We start from the raw sequence: 21,215 nt of genomic DNA, 5'->3' as shown, positions 1-21,215 counted from the left end.
GGCCGCGGACAAACAGCTTAAAGTGGAAGTGGCCAGGACCAACAACCCACTGGCCAAAATAAAAGACGTGCTGTCCTATCACACCGACGCAGAGATAGTGGAACACATCTTAGCTCAGAATAAACACCTACTGAGCGACGTCGGTGAGAAGGACAAAGCTATCCGCGTCCGCTACAGGAAAAAAGCGAGGAACCCACACGAGTGTCACCCTATCCTCGAGCTCTCCCCGGTATTACACAAAAAACTCACGGAGGCAGGCACCGTCTACATAGGCCTCCAGAGAAGACCCATAGTGGATCAATCCCCACTAGTGCAGTGCACCAAATGCCTGGGCTACGGTCACACAAAGGCCGTATGCAAGGAGAAGGACCAGGCATGTAGCTACTGTGGGGAGACCCACACGTGGGAAAAATGCCCGAGCAGGCTGAAACAAAAACCACCAGCCTGCGTAAACTGCCGTCGGGCAACCGGAAAGAGCAACGAGACGCACCAGGCATTCAGCGATGAATGTCCTGAGAGACGAAAGTGGGACGCCATAGCGCGATCTCGAATATCCTACTGCTAAGGGCACCCAAGGACATCCGGTGTCACCCCCGAACTGGACCGACAAGACAAGCCTGCGGATAATTCAAGCAAATCTGCAGCGTTCAAAGCTGGCAACAACGGAACTGGTAAAAGCTGCAAGAGAGCAGGGTATGCACATTGCCCTCGTCCAAGAACCATACGTGGGCAAAGCAGGTGTCATAGGACAATACCCCGGGACGAAGATCATCCAGTGCTCTCAAAACAGACAAAAGCCAGTGAAGGCGGCCATACTCGTCTTCGGCGAACAGCTGGAAATCACCCACGATCCCCAGCTGGTCACCGAAACGGAGGCGGCAGCCCTCATAACCGCGGGTCAGCTGAAAATCGGAATCGTGTCGGTCTACTTCGAGGGAGACAAAGACATAGAACCCTACCTAGCACGCACTCGATCCGCGTGTCAGGCGCTCCAAACAAAAAATCTAATAGTGGCTGGGGACGTAAATGCCTGGAGCCACTGGTGGGGAAGCAGCTACGAAAATCCGAGAGGGACAACCTATAGCACGTTCCTGAACGACATGGAACTGGAGGTTTTAAACACCGGGAGAACACCAACCTTTGAGACGTACAGGGGCGACAGACTATTCGCAAGTATAGTGGACGTAACGGCCTGTAGTCAGTCGCTCCTAGGGAGAGTGGAGGACTGGAGAGTGAACGGAAATATAACAACATCGGACCACAACGCCATCACCTTCGTGGTACGCCTGGACGCGGCACTAACAACAAAACGGGCCGCGACCACGCGAGTATATAACACCAAAAAGGCAAACTGGCCCGAATTCCGAACACGATTCAGGACTCTACTAGAAGATAATAACATCACTACAGACGTCATCAGGGAAGGAAGAACCCCGGAGGACCTCGAGGCCATGGTCACGGCATACACATCAGCCATACAGGAAGCGTGCGAAACAACCATCCCGAGAACAGGGCTTTGGAAAGGGAACACTAGACTACCTTGGTGGTCGAAGACCCTAGAAGAAGCACTGAAAGACACCCATCGGAAGAAACGGCGAATAAGGAACGCTGCGCCCCACCGAAGGGAGACGGTAATAAAGGAATACCTACAGGCGAGGGAAGCATACACCCAACAAGCACAGGATGCGCAAACTAAGAGCTGGAAGGAATTTTGCACCACCCAGGAGAGAGAGAGCATGTGGGACGGCATTTACAGAGTCATCAGGAGAACAGCGAGGAAGCATGAAGATCTACTGCTTCAAGACGCCAGCGGTCGAACAGTGACCCCAGACAAATCGGCGAAACTCCTCGCCGATACGTTCTACCCTGAGGACTCTGCTACAACCGACGACCAATACCACACGCTACTCCGAAGGTCAACGGAGGACTAACTAGAAACATCGAGGCAGCTGTCAGCAGACGACCCCAAATTCACACCAGCGGAATTGGACCTGGTGCTGAAAGCGATGAACCCAAAAAAGGCCCCTGGGAGCGACGGGTTGACCGCTGACATCTGCACAGAAGCCATCCAAAGTGGAAGGGAAGTGTTTATGGCAATAGCGAACAAGTGCCTAGAGCTGGCGCACTTCCCCAAGCAATGGAAAACAGCCCACGTTGTAATCCTCCGAAAGCCAGGAAAGGACGACTACACAAAACCAAAGTCGTATCGACCTATCGGCCTACTGCCAGTCATGGGGAAAATCATCGAAAAACTCATGGTAGGCCGAATCCAATGGCACATCCTTCCAACTCTTAATAAAACGCAATATGGCTTCACGCCGCAGCGCGGAACCGAGGACGCCCTCTATGACCTCATGGAATTCGTACGATCTGAAGTCAACAACAAAAAGATCGTACTAATGGTCTCACTGGACATCGAGGGTGCCTTCGACAACGCCTGGTGGCCTGCACTCAAGCACCAATTAAAAAAGAGGAAATGCCCAAGAAACATCTACGCAATGGTGAGCTCATACCTCAAGGACCGCACGGTCAAGATCAACTATGCCGGAGCGGCGTACGAAAAGGAAACCACGAAGGGGTGCGTCCAAGGATCCATCGGTGGACCGACCTTCTGGAATATCATCCTAGACCCGCTACTAGACCATCTAAACGGCAAGGAGGTACACTGCCAAGCGTTTGCGGACGATATCGTACTGGTGTTCTCGAGCGCCAAAATCGAGACCCTGGAGAACTCAGCAAACAACGCGCTGACAGATGTGGTCAAATGGGGGACACGGAACAAGCTCAGTTTCGCAGCGCACAAGACCAATGCGCTGCTCATCACAAAGAAACTGAAGTATGAACCCCCAAAGCTATATATGTCGGGCACCCGACTACATCTGGTCAAGGAGATGAAGCTCCTAGGTCTCATAATAGACAACAAGCTCACCTTCAAATCACACGTGGCCGCAACATGCAAAAAAGCGGCAGACATATACAAACAGCTAGCGTGTGCCGCGAAAGTGACTTGGGGCCTAAACACCGAAATAGTACGAACCATCTATGTAGCGGTAATAGAACCAATAGTGACGTACGCTTCGAGCGTATGGTTCCAGGCGACAGACCTCCAGATGAACAAAAGCCAACTGGAGGCACTGCAGAGGGGCTTTGCCCAAAAAACCTGCAAGGCGTACAGAACCGTGTCACTTACCGCTGCACTCGTCCTATCTGGGCTGCTCCCACTAGACCTCCGGATCCACGAATCAGCAAGCCTTTACAGGGCCAAGAAGAACATCTCCCTAGACTACATCCCACCAGGACGAAAACTGGAACGCATGGTGAGGCACGAAGACCTACCTCACCCCTCCACACTGACCACCATCAACTACCAAGTGCTGGAAAGCGTAGACCCCCAAACAATAGCCACCCACCGTGTTGTCGGACCTCAGATCTACACAGATGGCAGTAAGATCGAGGGAATGACAGGCGCCGCCCTAACATGGTGGGAGGACGGGAAAGAAACCAGTTTTTCGACCTATAGTCTAGACTCCTCCTGTACAGTGTTCCAGGCCGAACTGTATGCCCTACACAAGGCTGTGGAACAAGCGGTTTCAAGCGGCAGGACGAACATCAACATCCTGAGCGATTCGAGATCTTCGCTCGAGCTCCTTGCAAACCCTAAACCAACTCACCCCCTGACGAAAGCAATAAAAGACAACATCAGGGGGCTCAGGAGGGAAAAAAAGAATGTTCAGCTATTCTGGATCCGAGCTCACGTTGGTACCGCTGGAAACGAACGGGCAGATGAACTAGCAAAGACCGCCGCCAAGAACACGACAGAAACACCAGACTACGCAGAGACTCCGTTGTCTTACGTCAAAAGGAAAATCAGAGAGGAGACGATCCTGAAATGGCAGGATCGTTACACCACCTCGAGCACTGGGTCAGTCACCAAGACCTTCTTCCCGGACGTGGGTAAAGCCTACACAATCATAAGGAAGACAAAACTGACACAGGTGCAGGTGCAAGCCCTGACGGGACACGGAGGCATTGGGGAATATTTGTATCGGTTTAAGTTGAAAGACAGTCCCGGATGCGAATGTGACCCCAACACAAGCGAAACAGTCTGGCACGTGATCTTGGAGTGCCCCAGGTTTCTGGCGATTCGGACGGAGACAGAGTCAAAAATTGGTGCCAAACTGGAAAAGCCAATCCTTAGCGACATCATGAGCAAAGAAAAAGAAAGGAAATGCTTCCTTGAATACCTGGACTCCATCTTCCGGGTAGTAGCCAAAAGGAATTCCACATTATCGCAAGCAGCATCACAACCCACAACAACCCTAAGTCGAACACTGGAAATAAACGAGGACCACTCAGAGCAAACACCCAATCCCCTTGACAACTCCCTCTCAGCATTTACCAACTTGCTCCAACAAGCGGAACAAGGGGAACCATGCCTAAGAATACAGGGAGTGGCCCTCTTTATGGACAGTAACTCGGAAAGATTCGGCATAAGCTTCTGCAACACGAATTGTTCAGGCAGAGTAGCCATTTCACCAGGCTTAGCGGCTCTGCTAAACGGCAGTACCTTCAGGGCAACAATGAAGCGCAGCACATACAACGCGCTATCCGAAATCTCAGTGGCCAACACGCGCTGCAAAATAGTGCGATCGAGGAATAAGACGATAGCACTATTTGAAGGGAGCGATAACGAAACTCAGTTCGCTCAAGCGTGCGCGATTCTACTGAGACTCGGAGATCCAAGCGAAAATCCCGACACAACACCAAGGGTACTAAGCTTGGATGCTATGGTGGTGGGATACATAAAGGGAAGAGCGGAAGATCATATGGGAAGCCTAAAAGCCTCCGAAAAGCATGAGGTAGTGGTGTATGAAGACCGAGGCGAAAACCTCGGCTTTCTCAAGCCACGACAAACAGGCATAACCACCGCTCTAGACCCTGTAGACAGATGGGGACACCCCGTAGCTTGCCCTGAAGAAGTCAGTGGCTCAGAAAGGCTGCAACAAAAAAGAGCAGCAGAAAACACCACAGCAGGAGAGAAGCTTGCCGAATATAAAGAGAGGAGAGGAATGCTGTCTGCGATAATGAGAACATTCAAAACCGTCTCTCAACACATACCAGGAAAAAAACTACTGACAGACCAACAGACACCGACGACAAGTACCTCAAAGAATGATCCACTACCAGCAAAAACCGCATTGAACAAAGCCGAGAAGGGGCTGGTCGAGCCGCCAAACCTCCGGGACGCGAAGAACCCTCTGGACCATATAATAAACGCATTTCTCGAGTTCAAAGCCCTAACAGTAGCGACTATGGAGGACAACAGAAGGACTTGTGAAAACATCCTACAGTCCTTCCTCCAAGACGATCAAAAGCTGCTGAAAGAAAGACTCGAGAAATCAGAGGCTGCCATCTACGACAACAACACCTCCCAAAACATCACGGGAGAGGAAACTAGTAGACACATGGCAGCCTATAGCGCAACCAGAGGTTTCATTGCCAGAGACGAGGAGGAGAGTAAGCGGACCGGCCGGGAAAAGTTCTGTACCCCTCCAGATGACCCCATCATAGTGATTGCCCGATGCACTAGGATAATGCTGGACGACAAGATCCTAGCTATGGCGGACAGTTTATCCGGTGAACACGGCATCACTCCAGACACATGGGAAGTACCCAAACTCACATGGGTCAATGGGGTCCCGGGCTGCGGCAAATCTACCTGGATAGTGGACCAATACCGAGAGGGAAAAGACTTAATAATAACGACCACAACGGAGGCAGCGAGGGATCTCCGGACGAGACTCATCCACCGCACCGGAACGTACGCCCAAAAAAGAGTACGCACGATGGCTTCGCTATTGGTAAATGGTTCAGAGAAGAGCTACGAACGACTTCTGATCGACGAAGCTCTCATGAACCATTTCGGGGCTATCGTGATGGCGATAAGATTAACCGGAGCGACGGAAGCACTACTCGCCGGAGACATAAACCAACTCCCTTACATCGAGCGCAACAACCTCTTCGAGCTGCTCTATAGCCGCCCAACACCAGTAGCCAAAATAAGCCAAGAACTGTTATGCACGCACAGGAACCCAAAGGACGTGGCGTACGCCCTTAGTGAAGTCTATAGCGGCATATACTCGTCCGTGCCACGCACGAGATCCCTGCAGCTGAAGCGATTCACAGATGCACCGATCCCGAAGTCACTCGAGAAGACTCTCTACTTGGTGCACACTCAATCCGAGAAAGAGAGTCTGAAGACCGAGGGATTTGGGAGCGGAAAAGGTTCGTGCATCTTAACCATACACGAAGCACAGGGATCGACGTACGAGACAGTGGTGATAGTGCGCACGTCGGCCCAACAACTACGACTGCATGACAGTGTCCCCCACGCCGTAGTGGCAGTATCGCGTCACACCATCAGCTGTACCTACTACTCTGACTACAGCGAAGACGCCATAGCCCAGTTCATCCGGAAGGCTATGACTGCCACAGACGAAAGACTGGAGGACTACAACACCTCTATGGCAATCCGAAGCAGGGACCTCAAGGCAATTGCCAAGTCTAAGGACAAGCTCGAAGCGACCTCCGCAAACCACCATAATATTATATAGCACGTATAGTAAGTCAGTCCCATTGTATAGTCGTAAGTCGGTAAATAAAATGTAATAGTCAAATAGTTAAGTAACAGCGTAATAAAATGTAATAGTCAATAGTCAAATAGTTATGTAACAAAATGCTAATGTCATACGTAAACATGTATTTAATATAAAAAAAAAAAATAAAAAAAAAAAAAACATACATGAATATATACACATAAATATATCTAAAAAAAAAAAAAATAAAAAAACAAAAAAAAAAAAAAAAAAAAAAACATATATCATAAAAACATATAAGTATTTAGAAATATACATGGTCCTTAAATTAAGCCTCATAAAAACTAATGTAAGACCCTCGCTGCAGCCACTGCTCTTGCACAGACTTATATAGCCAGTGTACAAGCAGAGGGCTGGAGCGCGGGCCAAGTGGAGCTATGTAACACATGACAAAATAAACTTACCATAAAAAAAAGGCACGGACGATCAGTCTGTGGAGTGTAGTTTTATTAATAAAAAAAAAAAAAAAAAACCTAACCTAACCTAACCTAACCTAACCTAACCCTCTTACCTAAGAGGGCTTCGGGAGTGGAGAGGGATCGCGCACCCTTACCATACATGAAGCACAGGGACAAACTTACGAGACAGTGGTGATAGTGCGAACATCCGCAAAACACCTGCAACTGCACGACAGTGTCCCCCACGCAGTAGTGGCAGTATCGCGTCACACCATCAGCTGCACATATTACACCGACTGCAGCAACGACGCCATAGCACAGTTCATCCTAAGAGCTATGACTGCTACCGACGAAAGACTGGAGGACTATAACATCTCGATGGCTATCCGTAGCGGGGACTCGAAGGTTATAAATCAAATCACGAAGTAAGTAAAATAAGGTTTTCTGTACAGCCGCCACTGCCATCACCGCATGAAACTGGGTATCGGCACGTGCCATTACCCGGTTAAGTGCGGTGGTGACAGTGAAGGCTCATAGTGGAGCTATCAAATATTTGACTACGAGTAACCATATGACAAAATAAACTTACCATAAAAAAAGGCACGGACGATCAGTCTGTGGAGTGTAGTTTTATTAATAAAAAAAAAAAAAAACCTAACCTAACCTAACCTAACCGCGGTTCACTCTGACCCAGCCCTTTTCCTGACGATTATGAACAAGTGCCTCGAATTAAAACACTTCCCAAGGCAATGGAAGGAGGCGACAGTGGTCGTGTTGCGCAAACCCGGCAAAGAGAGGTACGACACTCCAAAGTCGCTCCGAGTGGCTCCGACCAATTGGACTATTGCCCATACTGGGAAAGGTTTTCGAAAAGATGCTGATGGCGCGCCTCAGATATCACATACTTCCAACTCTTAGCACCCGCCAGTACGGATTCATCCCACAGAAAAGCACCGAGGACTCCCTCTATGATCTGGTGGGGCACATAAGGGCGCAATTGCGAGCAAAAAAGATCATAACCCTCGTGTCGCTAGACATAGAGGGAGCTTTCGACAGCACATGGTGGCCGAAAATTAAAACCAGACTGGCGGAGGAAAATTGCCCAAGGTATCTGAGGTGCGCAATCAGCAGCTACCTAGAAGACAGGTACGTGAAGGTGAGATACGCAGGACGCGAACACCGAAAGCGTACGGACAGGGGCTGCGTGCAGGGCTCGATCGGCGGGCCGCTGCTGTGGAATGTGGTCCTCGACCCTCTACTCAAGAGCCTTGAACAGAGGGCCGATCACGTACAGGCTTTTGCCGATGACGTGGCCTTACTGTTTTACGGCGATACGGCTCTTGAGATAGAGGCTAAAGCCAATGCCACTCTGGAACATGTTCGGACGTGGGGTGTCGCAAATAAATTGAAATTTGCACCTCAAAAGACGAATGCACTCGTCATAACAAATAAAATCAAATACGACACCCCACGGCTGAGCATGGGCGGAGTGGACGTGGATGTAAAAAGTGAGCTAAAGCTTCTAGGAGTAACCATAGACAGCAAACTCACCTTTAGCTCACACATCGACAATGTGAATAAAAAAGCAATTGCGGTCTATAAGCAATTGACAAGAGCCGCAAAGGTGAGTTGGGGACTCCATCCTGAGGTTGTGAGGACCATATACACAGCTACCGTGGAGCCGATCGTCATGTACGCGGCCAGTGTCTGGGCTCCTGCGGCCAGTAGGGTTGGCATGCGCCGGAAACTCGACAGTGTGCAAAGGGGGTTCCTGCAAAAAATCGCAAAGGACGGTATCCTTAAACTCGGCACTGATCCTGACTGGGATACTGCCCCTCGATCTTCGAATAAAGGAAGCGGCCTCCCTGTTCGAAGCAAAGCGAGGGGTGCCCCAGGCGGAGATGGCCGGGAGGGAGATCGAACGCAGAGCTCCAACGAGTGAGGCCCCTCACCCTGCGGAACAAATGAACCTCGAGTTCACAGCCTTGGTAGACGAGGAACAGTTGAACGCAAACAGTGACTACGACATCCGGATGTTCACAGACGGCAGCAAGATTGAGGGCCAGGTCGGCGCCGCGCTATCCATTTGGAATGGCGAGGCAGAAGTCAGGGCCCTCAAGCTTGCATTGCCGTCATATTGCACCGTCTACCAGGCGGAACTCTTGGCCATTTGGAAAGCAAGTGAGGTGGCCAAAAATCGAAAAGAGACCAGCTTCGCGATATACAGCGATTCGATGTCCGCCCTTCAATCCCTGACAGCGAAAAACTGCACCCATCCCCTGGCAGTAAAAACCAATCGTAATATTAACACGCTCCATCACCTAATCGTATATTATTAGGTGATGGAGCGTGTTATAAACACACAGCTCCTGGGGTACCTCGAGGATCACCAGCTGATCAGCGATCATCAATATGGTTTTCGCAAGGGCCGTTCAGCTGGTGACCTTCTAGTCTATCTCACACACCGATGGGCGCAAGCCATTGAGAGCAATGGTGAGGCATTGGCGGTTAGCCTGGATATCGCGAAGGCCTTTGACCGGGTCTGGCATAGAGCCCTTCTCGCGAAGCTTCCATCTTACGGTCTTCCTGAGAGGTTATGCGCATGGGTAACCAGCTTTCTGTCGGAGCGGCACATCAAAGTCGTCGTCGACGGATGCTGCTCTGATACGAAACCTGTAAACGCTGGCGTGCCCCAGGGCTCAGTCCTATCTCCCACACTATTCATTCTGCATATCAATGATATGTTGCAACAAGTAGGTAACATACATTGCTATGCAGATGATAGTACGGGAGATGCTACGTATACAGGCCGTGCAAATACCTCTCGGACTCTCGTGGAAGAAAGCAGAATCCGACTTGTGTCTGAAATCGAGAACTCTCTGGAGCAGGTCTCGACATGGGGTCGACTTAACCTTGTTGAGTTTAACCCCACGAAGACACAAGTCTGCGCGTTTACCGCTAAAAAAACCCCATTCGTCATAGCGCCACGGTTCCAAGGTATCCCGCTCACCATTGGTAAAAGTGTGGGGATCCTGGGAGTTGACATATCGTGTGACGTGCAGTACCGGGGTCATTTGGATGTTAAGGCGAAGTTGGCATCAAGAAAACTGGGCGTCTTGAACAGAGCGAAGCGGTACTTCAGCGCGGGGCAACTCCTTCTGCTTTACAAGGCGCAAGTGAGACCCCACATGGAGTACTGCTCACATCTCTGGGCAGGGGCGCCCCAATACCAACTTAACCCACTTGACTCCGTACAGAAACGCGCGGTCCGAATCGTCAACGACCCGGTGATCTCCGATCGGTTAGAACCTTTGAGTTTGCGGAGGGACATAGGTTCCCTCTGTGTGTTCTACCGGCTTTACAATGGTGGGTGTTCCGAGGAACTGTTTGACCTGGTGCCTACGTCACCATTCCTCCATCGCACCACTCGCCGAAGGATGAAGTTCCATCCACACCAACTGGACTCGTGGCGGTCCTCCACGGTTCGGTTTGCACGGACGTTCTTGCCGCGGACGTGTAAGATGTGGAATGAACTTCCTCCTGAGGTATTCCCGGAGCGCTATGACATGGGGCTCTTCAAAAAAGGTGCAAAAAGAGCTCTCATACAAAGCCGGCGATGCATTGGCGACTCCTCTGGTGTTGCAAATGTCCATAGGCGGCGTTGACTACTTTCCATCAGGTAGCACGTCTGCCTAATCGTTAGGCTATAGGATAAAAAAAAAAAAAAAAAAAAAAATAACATCGCATTACGACAGAACAAAGTTGTTGCTTTGTTCTGGATTAAGGCACACGCCGGACTGCCCGGGAATGAGAGAGCAGATCAGCTGGCAAAAGAGGCGGCGCTAAACGCTCGGGTCGCACCGTCCTACGTCCTGTGCCCCGTTTCGTTCGTCAAGCGGTGCTTGAGACAGCGGTCGATTGACGAGTGGAACGGTAGGTACAGGAGTGGGACAACGGCAGGCGTGACAAAGATCTTCCTCCCGGACGCTGCGAAGGCCTATCGGGTGGTCCGAAAGATGGAAATCACCGGAGTACGGACCCAAATAATAACAGGACACGGGGGATTCTCCGAGTACTTGAACAGGTTCAGGTGCAAGGAGAGCCCCTCGTGTACCTGCGAACCTGGTGAGCTAGAGTCCGTCCCGCACATTCTTTCCGACTGCCCGGTTTTTGCAGGAAAACGCTTCCAAGTTGAGCAGTTAATCAACACAAAGATAACACTTAACACCATACACACAATTATGCACAGCACAAATAGACACGCATTTTTACAATATTGTGAAGAAATAGCACAAATAGTAATTAAGAGAAATAGTACATAAAATATGTTGACCAAATATAATGGTATATTTCGGTACAACATATGGAAAACAGAATGAAGTAAATAGAAGAAATAGCAAAACAGTAATGTAAAATAGTGAAAGAACAGTGTTAAAATAAGCAAAATTACAACAGTATAAAATGTATATAAACGCACCCTGTATAATAGATGTAATAAATAGATATAAGACAATATTCAATAAAAAATGTAGAAAGTAAATAAAAACAACCAACCCCAAACCCATCCCAAAATAGAAATAAGAACAATGGAAATAAATAAATAAAGATCTAATAATAGAAATAGGAAGCCGGTATATCCCAACCGGACAGGAACGAAAGAGAAGGAAGACAGAAAGAAATAGTATGTAGAATGCAAGTGCGAGAGGCAAGCAAGCGAGAACTGGTATGACAGAGTAGAATAGTAAACAAAGTCTGCGGCCCTATATGCCGGAGGTTTAAGCAAAAAAAAAAAAAAACCTAACCTAACCCCAGTCGCATTCTGCCCCCCGCAGAGGTCGGATCGTTTTTACACGTGCTCCGTACTTAAAAATTCGTAAAATCGGCAATTCTCACTCGATTGCCTCGAAAAAGGTGTCCCCGGGTGTGTTTTCGTGCCAGGCAGTGCAGTGCAAACTTTGTGCAATTGGATTTCAGTGGAAACTACGGAAAAACCTGAAAAAACTTAAAGCACCACGTGTTTTCGAGGTTATTCCTCGAAATTCACCAGTTTTTTGAAGACGCTGCTGAAACTAGATCGGTGACCCCGAAAAATTTTTGTATCTCCCGGTGCAGGCACACGGCCCGCATATCCTGACACCAAAAGAAAAATTTTTGGACGGCGATTTCAGGAGAAATTGACTTTTTTCTGAAAACCACGTGGAGGTGAAAACCTAAACCAGTAGAGACAGGAAGACGAAAATTTGCAGGAAGAAGGACACAATAAAGAAGAACCGACGGACGCAAAAAGAAAAATTTTCCCGCTGAAGAAAACTTAAATATAAGCACTGAAAGGTACAAACTTTGACATCAAATTACTCGGCTCAGGGACGACTTTTATAGATGCGGCAACTGCTATTTTTGACGCGCTTACTCGGTCTATTACTACCCTAAATTCCAAATTTTTCAGTTGAAAATTGACAAAACCAGGGTAAAAAACCTGAAAATTACATATTTTCAGGATTACAGTGGCCGTGTCGTGAAAGTCGGAACTGAAAAGTAATTTATATTAAAGCCGGTAATTTCCTATAAATTTTAAGATTTTTTCCAAAATTTTTGTATGAGAGGGGACGGAGTAATTAATTTTTTTGTGTTTTTTCCAAATAAATTAGAAAATAATAATAAAAACAAAATTTTAACGACGGGAACCCTTTTGGATAGCCCACAGCAACCTAATTAAGCCCAAACTCGGGCCAAATAACTTAAGAATTAGAGAAAATAGATTTTTCGGCCATTTTAGTTTTTCAGTTTTAAAATTTAAAAAAGTTGATTGCTCCGGAACCAGATAAGCTACGAAAAAACGGTTTCCAGCATTGAAGGCGACTTAATTATTAGAATAGGAATTTTAACTTTTCAGGGGACCTTTCAGGGCTGAAAATATTTTTGCCTGAAACCGCTCTCGGATAAAATTTTAGGTGCGGCCAACTATAACATCGAAAACCCGGGGTCGCTCCGACTATTTAAAGCGGAGATATAGCCCGTTAAAGTCGGAGTTTGACAGTAGGCCGCCATTTTGGAAAACTTCGAGTCGTCATAGCTCCTGAACCGAAGCCCGCACGGAAGAGCGGATTTCACTTCTGGGCTCAGGAGGAAACCTGCTACCAACCCTGAAGGTTTCAGGCGATTCGGAGGTCATAAATTTTCGGGTATCCGGGAGCGGCGGAACTGTATTGGGGGGGTCATCCTGAGTCGGAGGAACCCAAACTCGGGGGTTCTACGACATCTACGAAGGGAGATACAGAAGGTCAAAGTTAGACTTTGACAGACGCGGCGGCCATATTGGCCTATTTAAATCCATCATAACTCCTGAACGGGGTGTCGTAGAGCGCCGGGGTTTTCGGTAAAGTGTACCCCCGACCTTCCGGAACAGGATTAGCGCCCTAAACTTAGTTTTCAAGCGCAAGAAATTTTCAGGCCTGAAAATCGATCCTACTTGTGAAACTCGACGGGCCCTCCAACTGTCCCAAACCCGAGGAAAATCGGCCCACGCGTTCGGGAGTTACGGCGCTTTAAACATTTTCGGCGGCCATCTTGGCCTGAAACCAGGATTTTTAAACGGTCGTGGCTCCGGAACCCGTGGAGCTAGGGTACCCGAGTTTGGGTTCGTTGAGGAGGGCTCGGAGAGTACAATAATATAGGCTATATAAGGAGACTCTACATAGAGTCTTGAAACAGGACTCTACAAAATTGTTTTTGTAAAAAATTGTACATGAAATAAATGTATAGAAATTAAGTGTCTGACACAAAATAAGACCATTATAGCCAGAATAATTGACAATAAAAAAATTTTTAGTTAGTAACGCTCCTATAGAGCAAATTTTTTATTAAATTTTAGTTTACTTTATAAATTATAGTTAAGACTAATTGTTTTATCCGTCTTATTACTAAGACCGTGCACAGGTGCACGTTAAAAATAGGGATAAGTACACATATTGACGACATACGTACATACACATCCACATACACTCAACGAACACATACACTTACATACATTATTCACACACAACCACACACACGTTAGCATAATAGAGACAGGTGGACGACTGGTTCGTCTACTTGAATAAGATCTGAAATAGATAAATAGGTATATTAAAATATACATTTGACTTTATTTTATTATTTTATTTTAACTAACTTAATTATTAAGTTGTATTATTAGGACAGTACACTTTGTGTACATATTGACACTTTAACACGCAGTCACATACATACACATATACACACACACACACACACACTCACACTCACACCCACACACACACACACACACACACACACACACACACATACATACACACATACATACATACACTGATACAATAAACATAAGTGTTCATTAAGGGAACATAAGAAAAAGAAATATTGGGGTAAACGTTATAATTCCGAAACTTGGTACATGAAACAATATAAATTAATATGGAGACGTAGGCGATCGAGTTCCGAATTCGCGCGCGCCGGTAGTGGGGCGGTCGGCGGGGACCTCAGACCCCTCCCTCTTCTCCGTCCCCGCGGTGTGTTGGCGCGGTGTTAATAGCGGCAACATGCTCCCGGCCCTGGAAAGCTGAGCAGCTTTCCAGTTGTGCTTCCTCGTCAGGCTTGGGCAGCATACAAATTCGATTTAAGGCGCGTCGTACAGTCCCTCTGGCTGTAAAAATATCAGCGACGCGAGTTATCCCATCAGATCCTGGGAACAACCTTTCGATCCGCCCAAGGCGCCAATACAAGGGTGGGGTGTTGTCCTCCTTTATGATGACCAAGTCTCCTATTTGTAATGATTCTTCAGACTTAGCACGCCACTTTGCTCGCGTCTGTAGCTCGGCGATGTATTCGTGGCTCCAGCGCTTCCAGAAGATCTGCCTTATTTGCTCGAGACGTCGGAACCTGTCAAGACGGGTAGCATTAGCGTCTTGTAGACACGGAGATGGCAGCGCCTGAAGGGGTCTACCAATTAAAAAATGGCCCGGGGTTAAGGGATAAAGATCAGAAGGGGAGGAACTTAATGGACAAAGGGGGCGGCTATTGAGGATGCTTTCTATTTGGGCGAACAGGGAAGACAATTCCTCAAAAGTAAGGTGTGCAGTTCCTAATATTCTAACTAAATGGAATTTAGCCGATTTCACACAGGCCTCCATCAAGCCATTGAAGTGAGGAGCGTATGCGGGTGAAAAACGAAATTTGACGCCCTCGCTAGCGGCAAACTTAAGAATGGAATCCTGGTTAGAGGTTTTTTTTTTTTTTTTTTTTTTATATTTGAACCTGACGATAAAGCAGACGTGCTACCTGATGGAAAGTAGTCAACGTCGCCTATGGACATTTGCAACACCAGAGGAGTCGCCAATGCATCGCCGGCTTTGAAGGAGAGCTCTTTTTGCACCTTTTTTGAAGAGCCCCATGTCATAGCGCTCCGGGAATACCTCAGAAGGAAGTTCATTCCACATTTTGCACGTCCGTGGCAAGAACGTCCGCGCAAATCGAACCGTGGAGGACCGCCACGAGTCCAGTTGGTGTGGATGGAACTTCATCCTTCGGCGAGTGGTGCGATGGAGGAACGGTGATGTAGGCACCAGGTCAAATAGTTCCTGGGAACACTCACCATTGTAAAGCCGGTAGAACACGCAGAGGGAACCTATGTCCCTCCGTAAACTTAAAGGTTCTAGCCGATCGGAAATCCTCGGATCGTTGACGATTCGTACTGCGCGTTTCTGTACGGAGTCAAGTGGGTTAAGTTGGTATTGGGGTGCTCCTGCCCAGAGATGCGAGCAGTACTCCATGTGGGGTCTCACTTGCGCCTTATAAAGCAGAAGGAGTTGCCCCGCAGTGAAGTACCGCTTCGCTCTGTTCAGAACGCCCAGCTTCCTTGACGCCAACTTCGCCTTAACGTCCAAATGACCCCGGTATTGCACATCACACGATATGTCAACTCCTAGGATCCCTATACTTTTATCAATGGTGAGTGGAATTCCCTGGAACCGTGGCGCTATGACGAATGGGGTTTTTTTAGCGGTGAACGCGCAGACTTGCGTCTTCGTGGGGTTGAACTCAACAAGGTTAAGTCGACCCCATGTCGAGACCTGCTCCAGAGAGTTCTCGATTTCAGACACAAGTCGGATTCTGCTTTCCTCCACGAGAGTCCGAGAGGTGTTTGCACGGCCTGTGTACACAGCATCTCCCGTACTATCATCTGCATAGCAATGAATGCTGCTAGATTTTTGCAACATGTCATTGATATGCAGAATGAATAGCGTGGGAGAGAGGACAGAGCCCTGGGGCACGCCAGCATTAACAGGCTTCGTGTCTGAGCAGCACCCGTCAACTACGACTTTGATTTGCCGCTCAGACAGAAAACTGGCTGTCCATGTGCACAACCTCTCGGGAAGACCGTAAGATGGAAGCTTCGCGAGAAGGGCCCTATGCCAGACCCGGTCAAAGGCCTTTGCGATATCCAGGCTAACCGCCAACGCCTCACCATTACTCTCAACGGCTTGCGCCCATCGGTGTGTGAGGTACACCAGAAGATCACCAGCTGAACGGCCCTTGCGGAAACCATATTGGTGATCGCTGATCAGCTGGCGATCCTCGAGGTACCTCAGAAGCTGGGTATTAACCACACGCTCCATTACCTTTGAGAGCAAGGAGGTTATCGCAATAGGCCTGTAATTAGCCGGGTCACTGCGGTCACCCTTTTTAGGAATCGGGTGAACGAGGGCTACCTTCCACGAAGACGGTACTTCACCTGTGGTATAGGAAAGCGAGAATAAACGCGTTAAGATGGGAGTCAACTCGGGAGCACACGTCCTCAGCACCACTGCGGGGATTTCGTCCGGCCCACTCGACTTCTTGACATCAAGGGACAGTAGAGCTCGCCTGACAGCTTTCTGCGTAAAGCGTATATCAGGCATAGAACCCTCACACCGCGGGATGGTAGGCGGTGTGGCCCCCTTGTCATCAAGAGTCGAGTTTGAGGCAAAGAGGTTGCCCAGAAGATCGGCTTTCCCCTTTGCCGTGTGGGCCAGAGAATCGTCTGATTTCCGCAGGGGCGGTAGTGAGGAGTGACAGAAATTACCCACGACAGCTTTGGCCAGCGACCAGAAGGCTCGACTCCCGGAGGGGTAACCAAGTAGTCGCTCGCCAATTCTGCCAATGTGCCTAGACTTCGCCTAGAAGCCTAGCCTTTCGGTTAGAGGTGAAGAATTCCTTTATTTCTTTAGAAGCTGCAACAAAGTTTCCACCATTGTCACAATATATTTTATCAGGGAGCCCTCTCCTAGCAATAAAGCGTTTTAAACTTAAAATAAAGGCATCTTTTGAAAGCTCGCTTACTGCTTCTAAATGAACGCACTTATACCTAAAACATATAAAAATGCATAGATAACATTTCGTTATTTTACAACCACGACCCTTACGATCCGTGATCATAAATGGACCGGCGAAATCAGTTCCCACAGTGATAAATGGGAAGTCGGGTACAAGTCTGTCGGTAGGTAAATTACCCATTATATTTTGCATTGTTTTACCTTGGAAACTCCTACATACGTTACAATTACGCGCAGTACGACGAGCCAAGTTTCTTCCACCGATAGGCCAAAATCGGGTCCTAATAGAGGCTAGCAGCGTTTGAGGCCCGACATGCAGAAGCTTTCGGTGTTCATGTTGGAATAGAAGATGGGTAAAATGATGTTTGGAACTCAACAATATGGGGTGTTTCATATCGAAACTATATTCAGAGGCTTGTATTCGACCGCCTACTCTAATGACCCCTTCATGAAAAAAGGGGTTGAGCGCAGCAATATGGGACTTAGAGTTTAATGATTTGCCATTAGACAAAATGTCGTATTCTTTGGGGAATGACTCAACCTGGGAAATACGGATTAATGAATTCAAAGCTTTATTAATTTCATGAGTAGTCAACGGACCTGTATGTTTATTTTTAGGATTTCTACAATTATGAATAAATCTATGTGTATATGCAAAATTGTGTTTTAATTGTTTAATGTTGGAAAATTTATTTATTTGAGATGACGTATTGATTGTATTAACAGTAGTGCAAGCAATTGTCTTCATTTCAGGTAAATCATCACTATTTTGTGGTTGTAGATTAAACCAATCAGACTCGGGCAATAACAAGAAACTGGGTCCATGCCACCACATTTCACAACTGGCGACTTCTTGGGGATTGACCCCACGGGATAGTAGGTCAGCAGGGTTGTGTTCTGTGGGGACATGTCTCCAAGAATCGATGTCGGTCAATTCTCTGATTGAGGCCACTCTATTAGCAACAAATGTTTTTAAATTATTCGTACGGACACGTAGCCAACTGAGAACGATACTAGAGTCGGTCCAGTACACATGCCGTGATATCTTACGACGCAAGGCTTGTGTCACTGAAGAGCTCATTTCAGCTGCAAGCAGAGAACCTGAGAGCTCAAGACGAGGTATAGTGGTAGGATTTGACGCAGGAGCAACGCGTGACTTAGCACATAGAAGATGGACATGTACTCGGCCCGCCTTGTCTATGGACCGAAGGTATAAGCAGGCTCCATAAGCGCGTTGCGAAGCATCACAAAAACAATGCATTTCAACGGACATTGGGTCTTCAACAGACACCCACCTAGGCACATATAAGTCAGAGATATATTTAAGACCTTCAGTGAAGGTTTTCCATGTCTTGGCGATCTCTTCAGGTGCAGGGTCATCCCAATCGAATTTCAGAGACCATAAGGTCTGAATTAAAATTTTGGGAACGATAGTGCACAAGGATAGGAGGCCCAGGGGATCGAAGATTTTGAAAGTAGAAGAAAGGATACCACGCTTAGTAACCACAGAGGTGTGGTCTTCGCCTATTGGAAAATGCAAGCTGTCTGAAGACGGATTCCAATCTAATCCCAACGTATTAGTTGAATGACTAAATGTCAAGTTACCAGAAGACTGCGTTACATCTGGAGGTATTAAAGAAGGTAAATTCGAACGATATTTCCTTAAATTGAAACCCGCTTTAAGGAGATTCGCTGACGTTGACTGCTGAATAAAACGAAGCTGATTTTCGTCATCGTGTGAAGTTAGCAGGTCATCGACGTAAATATCTTGCTGTATAATGGTTTTTATTAAATCGCTACATTCTTCACCGACTTGCCAGAGACATTTAGTGGCAAGATAGCTGGCGCTAGCAAAGCCGTAGGTAACTGTGTTAAGCCTGAGAGTTTGAAGGGACTTATCTTCCGCGTCACGCCATAGAATCAACTGCATATTTCGGTCAGACTCATCTACCAATACCTGGCGGTACATTTTTTCAATATCCGCCGACAGCACATAACGATGTTGACGAAATCGAATGAGGATATTGAAAAGAGAATCTTGAACAGTAGGCCCTATCAATTGAATGTCGTTTATAGACAAACCAGATGCGGTACGTGCAGAGGCGTCAAACACTACGCGAAGACGCGTGGACTCACTATCCTCGCGGACGACTGGGTGATGCGGAACAAAGTAGGAGCTCTCAGGTCGGTCTTCCTCTGAAGGTGATAAATGACCTAACCTGTGGTATTCATTAATGAAATTTACATAAGCAGACTTAAGCTCAGGATGTTTACGGAAACGACGCTCTAAATTTAGAAATCTGTTTTTAGCTATGAAATAAGATTCACCCAAACAGTCAATATTGTCAGTGAGCGGCAGCTTGACACAGAAACGACCTTCCTTCGTTCGTTTAGTGTGCTGTAAAAAATGAAGTTCACAAGCTCTTTGCTCATCAGTGAGTAGTGGTTTCTGTGGCAAGCTTTCCAGCTCCCAGAAGAGTTTTAAATCATTGTGAAGTTCGATTATGCTATTATTGTGCTCAATATTTGCAAAATTACATTTTATATTTTCAACATTCCAAGCCTTACACATGGGACCTGCAATGAGCCTAGTTTAGAATCATGTAAGAAAGGGTTGCCTTTTCCTAAAGAGTGCCGTTTGGTACCTATGATGTCCCAAAATAAGTCAGCACCGATAAGCAATCCAATTTCGGAAGGCTCATAAAAGCTGGGATCGGCTAGCTCGAATGACTTTAAGTTTAAATGTGCAATATTTAGATTAGTTTTAGGTATTTTTCCTGAAATTTGTGGTATGACCAAACACGATGTCATTACATTGAATGAACGCACTATAGACTTTATGCATATGTTGCAACGTTCAGTGTTGAGTTTAAATGAAGTGTTACCTATTCCGATAACATTTTTGATAGTTGAGGTTAATGGAATTAAATTTAATTGCTCCTTTAAAGCCTCTGTGACGAAAGAAGACTGGCTTCCACTGTCCAATAATGCCTTAGTCGTGAGCGATTCATTGGTTATTGGATTTATAATTTCAACTAATGCAGTACATAATAGAGTCTCAGAGGATGAAACAGCTGACATTGAAACAGGTTCAGAGTTTGTGTTGACAGTGTCAGGTTCCGTGGGCTTATGTAATTGGGTGTTATGACGTTTTTTACAAATTTTACATTTACCTGGTAGCCTACATGCACCTTGAGGATGGCCTTGTCGCAAACAATTTGTACATAATTTTAATTTAGATACAACAGCTAACTTATCATCAATAGATTTGGACTTGAATTGAGAGCAATCATAAATACGGTGAGAGTCACTATGACAGAATACGCACTTTTTAAAATTTTGAGAAGATAATTGATCCTGATTAGAAGTAACAAAAGATTTTGTATGGGAATTGAGTGTTTGTTTCGTGCCTGAAAATTGATTGGGTGAAGGTTTAATTATCTTATCTTGCTTGCTACGGTAAACGGATTCAAGAACATCGGCACGACCCCTAATAAAGGATAAAAAATCGTCTAAAGTAGGCATTTCCGAGATATTAACTTTGGCTTGAATGTACTCTTCCCACTTAATACGAGTATTGCTGTCCAACTTCGCTGCAAACGTATAAATGATCACGGTGTCCCAATGAGTAGTTGGCTGTTTTAAGCTGTTTAAAGCGCGTAAGTTTTTGGTGATGTGGTCTACGAGAAATCTTAGAGATTTATCAGATTCACGCAACGGTTCAATACTAAATAAAGACTTTAAATGATTATTTACCAACTGACGAACATTATTATAGCGTTCACAAAGAATATTCCATGCCTCAAAATAGT

The 21,215-nt window shown here is 46.9% G+C and overlaps 1 protein-coding gene and 1 pseudogene across 1 annotated transcript; both read left to right on the top strand.

Moving 5' to 3' along the window:
• Positions 1–695: 695 nt before the first annotated feature.
• Positions 696–6,614, top strand: LOC140746808 (uncharacterized; annotated as a pseudogene).
• Positions 6,615–9,018: 2,404 nt separating this feature from the next.
• Positions 9,019–12,232, top strand: LOC140746807 (uncharacterized). The gene is made up of 3 exons (XM_073078906.1): positions 9,019–9,339; positions 10,810–11,220; positions 12,167–12,232. Exons 1-3 carry the CDS (start codon positions 9,019–9,021, stop codon positions 12,230–12,232), a joined length of 798 nt encoding a protein of 265 aa, XP_072935007.1.
• Positions 12,233–21,215: the final 8,983 nt, after the last annotated feature.

This window comes from Epargyreus clarus, unplaced genomic scaffold (assembly GCF_041222505.1).
Source record: "Epargyreus clarus isolate Ecla_fem2 unplaced genomic scaffold, WU_Ecla_fem_2.2 ptg000013l, whole genome shotgun sequence".
NCBI lineage: Eukaryota > Metazoa > Arthropoda > Insecta > Lepidoptera > Hesperiidae > Epargyreus > Epargyreus clarus.
This window is presented reverse-complemented; position numbering and strand designations above follow the sequence as displayed.